At 38.6% G+C, this 15,458-nt stretch overlaps 1 protein-coding gene across 15 annotated transcripts in view; it reads right to left on the bottom strand.

Moving 5' to 3' along the window:
• The window catches only part of LOC106068869 (tyrosine-protein phosphatase Lar-like), a 267,560-nt gene that overhangs the window by 111,172 nt on the left and 140,930 nt on the right, over nt 1-15,458 (bottom strand). For 13 of the 15 annotated variants that reach the window (XM_056030085.1, XM_056030094.1, XM_056030091.1 and 10 more), the window contains 3 exons: nt 8,010-8,078; nt 7,167-7,472; nt 1,537-1,563 (listed from right to left, as the gene is read on the bottom strand). In XM_056030085.1, coding sequence (XP_055886060.1) covers nt 1,537-1,563; nt 7,167-7,472; nt 8,010-8,078 — 402 coding nt within the window. The remainder of the gene's footprint in view (nt 1-1,536; nt 1,564-7,166; nt 7,473-8,009; nt 8,079-15,458) is intronic. The other 2 variants (XM_056030090.1, XM_056030093.1) reach the window with 2 other exon arrangements.

The raw sequence follows: 15,458 nt of genomic DNA, 5'->3' as shown, positions 1-15,458 counted from the left end.
AATGTATAATCAAGCAGAGCAAGGAGCACTGGGAGATACAACGTCTGCTCCTGCAAGGGTCAAGTCGAATTCAGCGAGCTTGCTGGCGAGGGCACCAAAATATGTAGACATCTCATATTTCTAGATTTAACATTGTTAATTGTGGTTAGAGTGTCAATCTATGTGAACTTTGCTTTAGAAAAAATATATTTACGCTAGCTAGATGTAACAATAAGAAACAATAACACAGGTTTAAAAAAAAAACAATTAAAAAAACAATATAAAGGGAATGATTGATAATATAAATTAGCCAGATTAATTTTGGCGTTTAAAATCATACCTTTAATAATGAAACGATGACAACAGATTAAAACATATAAAAATTAAAACTAAATAAAAATTAGGATTCTAGGTAAAAAAAAATGTCATATGGGAAATAACTGTGTCATTTGTAACTAAAATTTTCACAGTTGAGTTATGTCCCTTGCATAAAAAAAAATATTTATTTTATTAGCCATTGTTTTTCAAACATTATATATAATTATATATAATTTATGCATGACGTTTTCTTCGTTAAAAAAAACTTTGATAACCATTTTTTTTTTTTGTAAATTAAAAACTAGATAGACGCAGAGCTAAGGACGTCGATCCTGTAGCATAAGACATATATTACCTGACTACAGATATCAATTGTATATGTTATAGCATAATAAAAACAACACCGACAATGTGTCTAGATGTTAGAAAGGGTGATACATATTGACATACAAATAGATGCGGAGTATTATATTTTGCATGTGATATAAGAAATATAGTTTTTTATTAAGCTCGATATAAAGCTGTGTGGAATATCCATAAAAACAATACAAGATTAAAATGACCGTTGAAACATAGTAAGCACAGAACACAACGACCGCCATTATCGTGATTTAAAAACCTGAAAAAAGGGGGTGAAAAAAAACAACCAAACAAACAAAATAATGACTACCACAGATGTCACGACTAGAAATGGCGGAAATGGACACACACACACGAACAAAATTGCAAGGACACTAAATGATGTAGACACCACAAAGTGGATTCTAAAATGTCAACACTAAAGCTGGAAGCTCTCGCTGTAGTCTCATTAGGCTCAAACTTCTAGAAGTTGTAATAAGGAATACAACGAGGGAGGTATGTTGTTTAGATCTAAAGACAATATTTAACTGGTGTCTATGAATTCATTTCTATGCCTACTCGAAAAAGAAATGCTTCTCAACAGTTTGATAATATTTAAAGATAACTGCATATGTCAGTTTTCACATAGACAGTGACGTAATTAGTTTTTATCTATATGCTAACAAAAGAATATTATTAAATGTTATTTTTATGATGTAATTAGCACTTGAGTGTACTGACAAAATCTATATCAAAGAAACTAGGTCAAACATAAACTGGATGTATAAGGTAAGAGGGTTTTATTTTTAAAAATACGACACCGAATAATAGACTAATATAAAAAAAAAAAAGTACACCATCCAAGGTTGTGTGTGTGGGGGGTTGGGGTGGTTGGATTACCTTGTTTGTCAACCCACTGACTGAAACCTGAGAAAAATAAAGAAATGGTTTTAATTCGAGAAGGTTGTAGAGCTATGGGTTGACCAACACTAGTTCCATCGAGACCATTCCTTATTGAAGCCATGAACACTGATCAGCGACCTGTGGTCAGTTTAGACCAATAGCTCGTTGCCACGTCACAGGTCAGTGTTTTGGGCCCTCTATAACGATTGATCTCGGTCGTGGGTTGATAAAGGTCTAAATACACCTGATTTTAACTGCACCACTGCTGTGACAGACCTAAAATTTGATTGGCCTACCTATATTTCAGGGTTGACCAGCGCTGCAATAGTCTTCACATCGTAGGACCAACCTTTCGGTCGTCCAGCTATTATAAGTGTCCTAAACATCACACAAACCAAACAATCTTCGACAGGTGAGTAGAACTGTTTACCTCAACTCTATCCCACACCTTCAACAGGTGAGTAAAAACAGTCTACCTCAACTCTATCCCACACCTTCAACAGGTGAGTAAAAACAGTCTACCTCAACTCTATCCCACAGCTTCAACGGGTGAATAAACCAATAAAAACATAAGTTTAAAAAAAAAAAAACAATCTCCAAAATAAAGACTTTGGACAATAATTGACATCACCATTGTGTCCTTGAAACATACATGGAACTAATATACATGAATAGTAAATAATAAAACAAACACAATTTTATTTATATATGTTTGTGGCTATTCCAATCATGCAGACATGGAACAGCTTTGGGACATTGACTTTAGAAAATTTTGGGGACTGGTGCCGTTGTCATTGATAAGCTTTGTGAGAGTCCATATGTGACATTTAAAAAAAAATCAATTATGAGAATCAATGGTGATCGATACAAACTATATGACATGCATCACTGTCACATCTCTATCAAATAAACTGAAATTGATTTTTTTTTTTTTAAGAAGGGGGCATCACTCAAAAGATTATCAGAGACACAGAGTTATCCTCGTATTTTGTTTCTGATCAATATGAGAAAGGAAGTAACGTCATGCTAAGCTCGGAATAGATTAAAAAAAACTCGAGAACTAAGAATACATAGATGATGCATAAAAAAATACACAGAAAATACTTAAATTTGTATTCATCTGTTTGGTCTGTAGGATATGAATGTCTTTAAGGGGTGGGGGAATCACATCCCCCCCTTTTCCTTTTTAGATATAATAAAAAGTCATTATGGTGCCAATGGGTTAATGTGTCACAGAGTCATAGGTTGTTGTAAATCTACGCTGGATCTTCTTCCGGTCAGTTCAAACAAGCGGTCACTATCTGAGACATCACACGTTTCGAAGATTTAAAAAGAAAAAAAAAAGGCCCATAACATTTCAATATCAGCTACAATTAAAACATGTATAAAAACACACAGAATCAAGAGGGTGGGGGTGCAGTCTTAAACATGTGTTTTTATGCAGTTAGTCTGTCAGTACATTAAGATTTAGTGCCTACATGTTCGTGGCTTTAAAAAAAAAGGAAAAAAAAAAACTGGCAATTTCTATCCAGCAACACACACAAGATGGACAGAATGAGGACGGGGGGGGGGGGGGTCAGAGGGGAGGTAGCGTTCTTTTGGTGAGGTCATGTCGCCCTGGATGCAAATGCGTCACCAGACTTCGGGGGAAAATAACATTTGGCAGTAAGAAGCTCATCTGTATCAGTGTTGTAACCGATTCAGAGATTTCTGTTCAATACGATCGAATCAGCTTCACCGTCGGCCATTTAAAAGTATTGCGACACAAGGTTGGACTCTCGAGTGATTCGACGTTACACTATCATCCTGGCGTACATTCGAAAGATCTAGAGGGGGGGGGGGAAACAAAGTGAAGAAGTCCAATGCCGGACAGAAGGAATGCGGCCACAGAATGGACAAGTGGAAGAAGTCCAATGCCGGACAGAAGGAATGCGGCCACAGAATGGACAAGGGGAAGAAGTCCAATGCCGGACAGAAGGAATGCGGCCACATAATGAAAAGAGGAGATATACATTGACGTTTGAATGTTATCCCAGTTTGCCGGTTCACCTGATCATCCTGATGTCCCAGATCCCCCCCCCACCACCCCCATGACGTTTCCGTCGTTGCCGACATGACACACAAAAAAACAACAACAGAAAATATGAGGACGGGTTGAGGGCTGTCTGGTGACGAAATAACGGGCTTCGAGTGGGAGGGGGAGGGAGAAAAGGAAGTTTGCTGTTAGTCCCACAACTAATGTGGCCCGAGTCTGCATGATGACAAGAGACCAGGATAGACAGAAGAAGCCTGAAAATGAAAGAGTGTATCACAGGGGGGGGGGGGTGATGGAGGCGGCACCCGCCATTTTTTTACTCGTTATTCAGCTGGAAGCAATGTTATCGATCTGTCGCTTCTTGACGCGTTGCTATGACAACAATTCATAGTGACCTCGTTTTCTTTTTTTTTTTCTTCTTTATTCAATGCTTGCTTCTTCCCCTTGTATTCTTATCTTCTCCCTTTTGTTTATTCTCAATCTTGGAAACACACATACACACAAAACTATGCTTTACAGAAACTAACGCCCCCCACACCCCCCACTTTATTTTTATAAAGAAAAAATAAACAACAAAAGCTTCGTATTACAAAATATGCTCAAAATGTCCTCTTGTTAGATAACAGGGGAAGTAAGAAGAACAGTGCAGATCGTGTGATCCCGTGAGACCAACTTTCTGACTGTCTGGTGTGAGCAAACAACAAGATGTTTAGTGCACTCTTTCAGTCTCCCGCTCAGCCCCCCCCCCCCCCCCCCCCCCCGATGGGGTCACACAAGACATGACAGCACATACACTGCAAAGCCCTCTTAACACGGCCCTGGCCAATTTGACGCAGAACACTATTAAGGTTCTATGCTTTTATATGCAATAGTGGTTGAGCTATTAGAATATAACTTCATACTGTTTATTAGGCTATATGTCTGTAACCATGGCTACTTGTCATAAAACCACTCAAAGGTCACCTATTTACCCGCTTGTCTATTGATTAAAAAGATATTCCTATATTGCTACTGTATTTCTAAAATCTCTGAGTTCATGCCATGACACATGTGATCAAGATCTACTTGACCATAAGCCTTTTTAAACTCTTGTCATGATGGCATCAGCCTTGACCAGTACATGTCACATTGCGTTAACAGGATGCCTCAATACGATCTAAAAAAATGGCAAGGCCGAACCACGAAATGTTGCAAACCAGCTATTCTATGTTTGAGCATATCACAAGCCCCTACCCCCCCCCAATCCCACTTACCTCAGTTCATTAACCTATTATCACAATAATGTTTCACCCCCCCCCCCCCTCTTCCAGTCTATTCTATTCTTTTTTTTTTCCCCCGTCATTCCGTGCCAGAATTATTTTTTTCTCCCACTCTCCCATTAAACTGCCCGACTGGTAAATGGGAAACTATTTTTGACGCCTGGCCCTGTACCGCCTTGGAGCAGTTAACCTTTGGAGAGCCTGGACCCGTGACGCCATGTCCAGCACACGCACAAACACACACATATCTATCTGCGCATCAAGCTCCGATCCCATAGAAAGGTTTAGTAATTGATCTGTACTATGAACGAGGACGACGCGAGGGGAAGGGGTGAGAGAAGGTATACTATTTTTATACCAAAGAATTTAGGTCTCTGGAAAATTGTGATGTTTGGTCTCCTAAGAAAGTTGACAAGATGTCGATTCGCTGATGTCTGCACATTCACAGTACTCCACACAAATAACGTTCAGGTATTGAAGGGTGCAGACAGACTCTATGAATGCTGCGTGGCTCTTTCAGCGTTGACTTTTTAATGCAACCTTAAGGCTCAAATCACTTTCAAACACTGGCACGTGTCATTAACCACGTGACATGTAGACAAGAGAAGCAGGTTTCTAATTATAGACTAACAAGCAATGATTGAAAATGAGAAAAAAAAGAAATGGACGAAATGTTTTTTCGCTGTCCATATTATTCAAGCAGACACAAACAGCGAAGCAACAGAAACGGGAATCTGAAATAGAGCCACGAGTAGAAAGAAGAACTAATAGATAAAACAGAGAAAGAGAAAGAAGAGAATATATGAAATAGATTGAGGCACAAGAAGAAAGAGAATGAGCAGTAGAACTTTCATTCTTTAAAGCAAAACAATGCAACACAACTTTGGTTACACGGGAGGAAGAAGAGAAAGAGAGAGAGAGAGAGAGGAGGCGGGGCGGGGCTGGGCAGGGCAGAGAGAGGAGAGTGCCAGACCAGGCCAGCATAGTTCTAATTACGGCCGGAATATGTGCGGACGACAGATCGATAGCGGCCCCGGTAGAATGAGTCATCACACAGCATTCACGTCACACTCTGGACACGAGGAAGTGGGGAGAGGGGCAACGCAGGCCAAAACAACACGCACACACACACACACACATGGTGAATAGATGAACACAGAAGCACGAAAACAAAACTTGGGCCGGGGGGGGGGGGGGGGAAGGATCCTTTCCATTTTTTTTTTCAACCTTCCTGAAAACGTTGTATCTGTGTGTGTGTGTACGTGAGTTATTAAAATAGGGTCACATTTAGTCTGTGCTCACGGAAAAGTCGTTTACATCTTTTGAAAACAGAAAAACAATAATGGATCCCCGTGTTTCCCTAGAAGATACACACACAATAGACAGAGGATACACATAAAGCAGTATTTCAATTTGACACTGCACTTTACAACACATCTATTTGAGTCAATTGAAGGCACCAAATGGTACGATTGATCTATTTCAATCACAAAAGGGCAATGGTTCTAACTCATTTAAAAGCTTCCATTATTCGTGTCTTTAGGTCAGAGCTACTGGATTGTTAGAGGATATATATATTTAATTTTATAGTTCAGTGATCCAAGATAATTTGATGCATGCTTTATTCAAATCTTTAGGTCAGTAATTTTACATAATGCGACAGATTTCCTTTTTTTAGGTCTCTGGTGGTCACGTGTCAAAATTTTGAGAATCACTAGTTATATTATAAAGCGCGAATGGTACGGGCGTGCCAAGCGACCAGTCTGGAAGTCTAGACCCACAATTCCCCAAGTCATTGACTATTTCTAGCTTCATGAGCAAAACACGTCAAAGAATTCGTACCTATGTAGATAAAAGATGTGACCCATGGAACTGTTCCTTAGGATACTCAAAACGACTTATCTATGCCATCCACATCAACTATAAGAAACATCGACTCCTACGTTAATTTTTGTACAAAAAAAAATGTCTCCACTTTTAAAAAAATAAATGTGAATGAATTCCATTCAAATCGGAATCCTTTCCTACAGACCAAACAGTTGTCCTCAATATTAAAGAGAACAAAATCACGAGATTTCGAGACACGGACATGAACAAACGAAAACAGAGTATTATAATTAGGAAAAGAAGGTTTAAAAGTAGTTCCATAACAGTGTTGAGTAGTGGATGCAATGCAAAACTTAAAGGATGCATCTTACTGGAAACACGGTCAAAAAGATTCTCAAATCTTTGCATATCGACATTAGCCAACCCTTGAAAATGGGCACCATTAACTTCAGAATTACTACAAAATATTTTTTTTTTTATGCTGATATTTTTAAAGACTATCTTACCCTCTCCGCTCTCAGACTTCGGGTAAATCTTCAACGTGGCGTCAGCTTTCGCCTCCCCGTGAGGGTTCGACGCCACGCATGTGTAGGTGGCGTTGTCACGCAGGGACAGCTTGGGCTTTATCCTGAGGGAAGAGATGTGCGGCGCCTCGAAGATGTCTAATCGGGGCTTGATCTTGACCACCTTCTTGCCGTCTTTCTCCCAGTGGATGATGGGAGCTGGGTTTCCGGAAGCCTTGCAGAAGAAACTGACGTAATTCTCGTCAATAGTTTTCACGTCTTTGGGTGCCATGGTGATCTTTGGTGGACCTGTCAGGGTAGGAAATTGAAAAAAATGATAAACATTCTTCAAGACATAGATCTACCTGACCTGCTATTGTTGTATAGACAAATGTTTACTTCACTACAGAAATGTACCTGCCCTGCAAAAAATAGTTTTACTCAAAAGACCTGTCAATGTTTAGAATAACCAAATGACAAAAAATATTAAATTGAAAAATATTAACCTTAAAATTAGGACAGGGTAAAATATTTTCTACTTAAATATTTATTAATTATTTTTCTTCATTTTAAATGTTGTGTTTCGTTCCATTTTTTTAAACACAAAATATTTAAAATTAACCCTTGACAACTTTTCAATGCAACTAATAATCCTTTCTTTTTTTTTTTTAAACCAAATTTTAAACTTAAAATATCTCAATAAATACTGCTGTTATGTAGAAGATCAAATACAACAATGAGCGATTTAATGAACAAATATTTGTATTAATTGCTTTCATTTTTGTTTTACATCTGCATGCGGGCCTCGTGTATATCGTTGTGAGGACCGCTGCAGACATTACTTACTCTGCACCACAGGAAACCGGAACTCAAAGGAATCGTTAGTTACTGCGCTGAGGTCCGGGGTTATCGATCCTGAATGGTGAAGATGGCGAGTATGGTTAGTGACCAAAGAGGGGGGACACAACAAAACAGACAAGAACATACTGGCCAGGTTAGCCAGGTAATAGCTTCAGCAAGATAGAGGCTCCCTAGGCTGAACTATTCCCCTGGGAGAATTGTCAATTATTGTATTCAATGGCCAACTATAAATTGTATAAATTGTAAAAAGCTCTAAAAAAATGTGCTAATAAGTTTAAAAAAAAAAAGAGTCACAAGTTCAACATAGAAATTCTCTTTAAAATCAATTTCAACAAGGAGCCAATACAAGTTTTTTTTTAGGAATCTCCCCTACTCTGGGCCAAGCCATGTACCATGGCCAATCTGGTCAGCGAAAAGATGAAAGGAAAATGTCTAAGCTAACAGAAATGACGTCAGAATGACTCAACAATGACACAACGAGTGTAAACAAAGACAAGGCTTTGGGGTTTTTGTTTTTGACAACTGGAAAAGCGTTATTAAAATAATGAAAAAAAAAGGGGGAGGAATTGACGTTTTTATGATGCTTTTGCTGTAGATCTGTGACATGTATTCACTAATTCTTCTTATTTGTTCCTATAGTAAACTGTAGTCGGAAGCATAGTAAATGAACGAACGAAACATTCAGATTCCTAAATACATGTTTGTAGTACGAAAAAAATCATCAAGGCTCCCATTAAGACTTTCATCAAGGCCCCTGTAAAGATTTGATTACTTTTATATCAGAAAATCCGATGCCGAGAAAAACGTAGACGGCGAAAAGAAAATCTAAATCGACCACCGGCGGACAACGGTTACGCCTGCGCTGGATGTGGCAAAATATGTAGGCCGCAGCAGGGGCTGCGTAGCCACGGGAAATATTGCATTCCTCATTAAACTTCGGACTCGAAGACAAACCTTATTATTTTATATCTCAAGATTTTCCAATACGTTTTATGGATTTTGTTCTCAATTATTGATTTCGTTTCGATTTGTAAACACTGAAAAAAAAAAGAATGGGGGCCTGTTTGTTATATCGACAGAGGCGTGAACATTGCGCCATAGAGCTAAGGTGTTTACTTGAGGGATAAAAGGAGGGAGGCTAAGCCAGAAATAAACAAAATCACCACACCGGAGTCGCCCCCTTCCCCAGGGGTTTTACCCCAAAGCACCCACGCTAATCTATTTTGCTTAGTTAATTAAGCCGTGTACCTTTGATAGCGGTGGTCAAGAATACATGTCGAGCTTGATGCGAGGGCAGTGTGATAACAAAAAGGTCGACGATAACGCGCGCGGAGAAATGTTTGATATCGTTGACATACAGTTTTGTTGTTGTTATTGTTGTGGTTAGGGTGGATTGGTTGTTTACGTTAACATTAGGGAGAATTCATTACCACCACTACGGTAAAACAAGTTTGGAGAAGAACATTAGGGAGAATTCATTACCACCACTACGGTAAAACAAGTTTGGAGAAGAACATTAGGGAGAATTCATTACCACCACTACGGTAAAACAAGTTTGGAGAAGAACATTAGGGAGAATTCATTACCACCACTACGGTAAAACAAGTTTGGAGAAGAACATTAGGGAGAATTCATTACCACCACTACGGTAAAACAAGATTGGAGAAGAACATATATTGACAATCACAACATTAACAATACAAATGTCAATAAACAGCAAAGGCATATGCCGGGTAAGTGCATTTCTAATGATTATCGTAGAATGACCAAATGACAGATGAACAGATGCTAAAAGAACATTAATGAGTGACCAATGGTAGTCTTGAGGTGACGGATGGGGGAAGGTATTACTATGACCAAGTCCAAAGAAATAGATTTCATTAATAAGCAGCGCATGAAGAAGAGGTCAATTTGTGAGCCCGGCTCTGTAACGAGGGTATCATGCGGCCCGCACAAAGACCAAACTTTTTTTTTTTAACATTTCAGCTATCAAAGAGCAAAGACATGTATTAACCAGGTTTTAAAATCTTCAAAGGAAAAAGCCTAGCTTCGAAATCCAGCAAAAGAAAGTGACCACTGTTCAAATCCCCCCAAAAAAGTTCAATTTAGAATGAAGGGACATAGGTGACCGTTAACCTTTACTTTAACAATCTTCCGAGAAGGATTATCACATTTATCGATCTGGGTCTAAAAGGCACGCGCTTCTATTTGGTTGCGCCTCCCTCCTCCCTCCCCCCCCCCTCCTTTTTTTTTTATTCCCACCAGGGTCTAGTTTCTAAACTCAAATATTATGACCAATAAATATGTTTTACGTCATCGACTGACTCTCGTCTCTAATCTGACGTCATCAGTGTCGTAATCAACCGAGGTCTGCCACTGTGTGTGTGTGTGTGTGTGTTTGTGTGTGGCAAACACGTTGTCGAAGCGCTTATCAAAAGGTGTCGAACGATTAGGTCGGCCAAGTGACTTCGTCTAAAACGATATCATGACATGGATATATCCAGCTGCGGCCTCAGCAGTAGGAGGTGGCCTTGGGCGCACGTCGTATGCGGGGGCTAATCCTAACTCTAACCTAAAATATCATGCTAAGAGCCTTCATGATAACTGGTATTGATGCCGTGAAGGCTTCAATAATATTGAGTCTTTGTTTAGGGAAAATGTTTTCCGATAATTCCACTACATTGTATTTCATTCTCTAGCGCATTTGTATGGCGCATAATAATAATAATAATAATAATAACCTTTATTATCCGTGAGGAATTTTTCTTGCAATTGTGCATTACACATAACAATACATTATAAGATAGACAGGTCTATCAGTCAAAGAGTATCTATCCAAGGCCACAGAAATGAGAGGAATTGAGAAAGACGATCGACACATCATATGTGTTGCCCCAACGATTCAAGGTGATATATGTAGGATGTGCTGTGGTTACCCAAAAAAAATAAATTATATTATACAATGATTTACTCTATGCAAATATAATTCCTCGCTATGATTCTAAACTAGTGGCTACAATCAATGAAATCTCTGTTTAAGTCAGTTCAGTAGATAAATAATACATTCATAATAAGTTGTAAAAGCAATGTCTATTATCCGTTCCTATTTGTATATAAAATCAAGTTCTTTCAAAACCTTCCTTGACACTGCCTGGGTGTACTGCAATTTGTTTTTAGACCAGAAATCAAAGAAATTCACTCCAATAGTAAAACAAAACATTTAAAGCCTCCAACCTTTGCTATTGTTTTTAAAACCCAACGCCTTTTCTCCCTACAGCCCCCCACCCCCCATAATCCTTCCCACCCTTCCATAATCTTACTCCGTCTATTGATTTTCCCCCTCCCCCCTTTTTTTTTAAATTTTATTCCAAAGTACAAAGTGCGCACCTTTAAACTTTTTTTTTAATTTGATTGTGTAACTCAACATGGGCCAGGAGTTGCTACCTGGATGTATGTTTGTCACGGGTTGATGGATAGGGTAGAAAAAAATGACCAGATGTTTTTTTTTTCTTCGTCAGTGGTCTCTGTGCTCCTATATGGTTGTAAAGGTGGACACTTTGTCCTCCTATATGGTTGTAAAGGTGGACACTGAAGGCCGAGGCTGAACGAAGAATTCGAGCCTTGGAGAGTAAATGCCTAGAGAAACCTGCTGGGTATCCGTCACGAGAAAAAGAAGACAAATGAGTTGGTACTTTTACAAGAACAATCAAGCTGACAAATAAGAACTTCTTCTCAATACGAAAGCTGAGCTGTTTCGATCCTATTGTAAGACATGACTCACTGTCACGAAGAAAAGGTCGTCCAAAGAAAATCTGGATGGACAACACGACAAAATGCACCGGACTCTCGATATCCTGCTAAGAACAGCTGCTGACCGGGAAAATTGGATGGATTTGGTTATGCTGTCACGGCAATCTTACGAAAGTCAAGGGACAGATGAGATGAGTGTGTACAAGTGGACAAGTCTATCATTGAAAGAGTTATCTATCCAAGGCTAGAGACCTAGCAAACAGCCGACTAATATTTATATATGAAAGCTCGGCTCTTTTATGAGAGTAAAATCTTATATGTATAAATGAAGTTAGTGGAAGACTTTCAGATTGATAAACAAATCAGGTAATCGTGAACCATAGAAAGGTTTCCAATTTGATCTTGATTCGGACAAGGAAAACGAGGGGGGGGGGAGAAGGGGGGAGGGAATCTATATTTAAAGATCTAGACCTCTAGAAAATTGTATCTTGGTTTTATTTGTCCATTTAGTTTTATGGCTCCGGCCAGAGATATATGACTAGTACAATGACCAGGTCAGGATTAAAAAAACAACAACAACAAAAAAACGGTGTCAAGACTCGTTAAATCCGATATGTTTGTGAGAGTTCAAACAAAATGTAGTTCTCAGACACGAAGTCAGCACAGAAGATAATCGTTTTCTTCTATCTGCTTCTTGTGATATTTGTTGTTCAAGTCAGAGCAGGATACTCCACATGGCCGTACACAGCTTGCTGCCTTACAAGTGCAGGCCCTAACCAGAGATGATTTATTTTAAACAATATACTGTGAAAAGACGATTTATTCCCACAAAATAAAAGGATTCATCCCTTGAACTTCTGTTCAATCAACCTCCCACCCAACACGCTCCACTATATGTTATTAACGCATTTCTTTCCTAATGCCATTTATATTCTTCTTTTATAGGTACTAATAAACTAACCTAGGTACTAAAATCCTAGTCATAGATAAACTGCTGTATTCGATAAACATTTTTTTTTTACTCCCTCGCTCACAAGCCCAGTACATGAATCATTATGAGTCATGCCAGCTCAACTTGGCACGCGCCATGGAGGCGGAAAGAGATCTAGAAGGGCTAGCTTGGACAGAAGGACACGAAAATAGACAATAACGGTAGCCATTGTGTGTGTGTGAAAGAGAAAAGAGGGGGCGATGGGGGGGGGGAGGGTATGAGGAGGTTGCATGACTTAATTTTAAATTCTATTGACTATTAAGTATGTACGTCAGAGACCAGGACATTACCAAAAAACCGTTCAAAGCCCAGACTGTGGTAGATGCTGGGAGATCTTTGCGTTAAATTGAATCTGAGCAGCGCCAATAGAGAGAGGTGGACACCGGACTTTGACGTTTCCGTGACAGACTGTATAGAGTTGTTTCGTGGTGGTCAAGAGCACGGACTGAAGACATTTGCTTTCGTATGACAGTGTTGTCACATACATCGCGTCAATCAGTGATAGATTGATGGATTAAGAAGAACAAGGTTATCATCACTCAGATTTACTTGTGCATATGTTGGTTATTGGTTTGTCCATCTACGTTTTATGTGTCTATTTTGATAAATTTGTCCATCTCATTCTATTTGTCTATGTCCGTCTAGTTTTTATCAGTCCACCTAGTTTTATATGTCCATTTTTTTTTCCTTTTTATTTCTGGTCTAACCAACTCTGCACAAATGTCTAGCCATTCAGTATGCCCAGATACTTTTAGATTACCACCTATCAGTAGATGTCCAATTACCACATATCAATATATGTCCGATTACCACCTATCAGTAGATGTCCGATTACCACCTATCAGTAGATGTCAGATTACCACCTATCAGTAGATGTCCAATTACCACATATCAATATATGTCCGATTACCACCTATCAGTAGATGTCCGATTACCACCTATCAGTAGATGTCCGATTACCACCTATCAGAATATGTCAGATTACCACATATCCGTATGACATATTACCATCTATAAGTATGTCAGATTACTACCTATCAGTACGTCAGATTATCACCTAACATTATGCAAGATTAACACCTATCAGTATGTGTCAGATTACCACCTTTCAGTATAGGTCAAGGTAATTAACTGCTTGTCCAACTTACTGTGTGCTTGAAGTGAATGGAGCATGCTTTCTTGTTTTAATGACATTTTTAAAGGATCAAACGTTTACATTTACCATTTCAAATAATTTAAATATAATTAGAATACAAATAATGATAACCAATTAAAAAAGTCAATGCAGGAGATGTGGAGATGGTGCTAAGAATGCAATGCAATGTGGAACTAGTTTATCACACTCGAAGACCACGTACAATGAATGGAGATGTGATTGTTGAGAGTCAGTGAAATCAAATTAATTTAGAATCGTCTATTGTTCTCACTAGCTCTTTTAAAAAAAAATAATTGGACATTTACAGTAACAATGAAATAGAAACAACACAATGGGTTTCTCTATGTGTGTGTACCAAATAAAATTCTTAGTTTCAATTCATGTAAAATGATCTTATAGTGCGGTAAACAGGTTTGTGAAATTTGATTAAAATCTTACAAAAGTGAGAGAACTTTTTTTTCTCTTCCTCGAACACAGGAGAACGCAAGGGGAAGTAAACGCGTAAATGCAAAGTTACAGCGCTCCAAAGATTGAATACATATCCCTGGAAAAAAAAGTTCCAATTTTGTGAAGGATTTTGTAGAATAAGACGTGTGGGAAGGGAGACGCTGGAGCAGGTTGACGGGATAATCAAATCCTTGTCTGTCCATTCAGGGAGGTGCCCCACATCCTGGCTCCCCCACCCCCCAAATCAAAAGTAGTACCCCCTAGCTTACTGTCACCAAGCTCTGAGCCAGCTAATATTGATCTACCTCTAGAAGCTCTGAAGAAAAAGACGGCCTGAACTCCGCTATATGTTAGAGAACAAATTCATATATCAAACAAGAGAACACAGAACTATGGCCGAGGGTTTTTGTCTGTTACCATAAATACCATTAGCCCTAGGTCCTAAGTCTCGCTATGACATGGAAAGGTCAAGACGCCCCGTGTTTGTAATTGTATCACTGACCCGTCAATAAAAACAACGATAATGAAAACATTTACTAATAACAGAGTGAGAAAAGAAAGGTCTAATGTCTAGTCATTATAACAACCATTCACAAGATACGCCTAGTGAGGAGAATGATTACGTGTGGTCCAAACATAGGCGGCGCTGTACCCGATTAACGTATAGTCAAATCATAGTGTCAGCAAAGTTTTGACATAGACCCGAGTTATTACTTTACAACACTTTACTCAAGGTTTCATTAAAAAGAAGATTACATTATTCGGTATGAATTTTTTTAAAAAATCCAAATATATATATATATATATATATATATATATATTATTAAAGAAAAAGTACTATAACTTAGTAGCATTTATGTAAAGCTAATATACTTGGAATAGCTATCTCTCTCTCTCTCTCTCTCTCGCAAAATGTCTGTTAATATAAATTAATACTATTCATATCAATGTTAAGTGTGAGAACATAACAAAAAAACCTAGACCTAGGGTTCTATGGCGATAAACGTAGGGAATTAACCCAAAGGCTTGCAAGAATTTCGAGAAATTGTGTTGATTCAAAGCCGCGAAACTAGTTCATACCTTAGCTTCT

Source organism: Biomphalaria glabrata, chromosome 5 (assembly GCF_947242115.1).
Source record: "Biomphalaria glabrata chromosome 5, xgBioGlab47.1, whole genome shotgun sequence".
Taxonomy (NCBI): Eukaryota; Metazoa; Mollusca; class Gastropoda; family Planorbidae; genus Biomphalaria; species Biomphalaria glabrata.
Note: the sequence above shows the minus strand (reverse complement) of the source record. Positions and strands in the feature narration are given on the sequence as shown.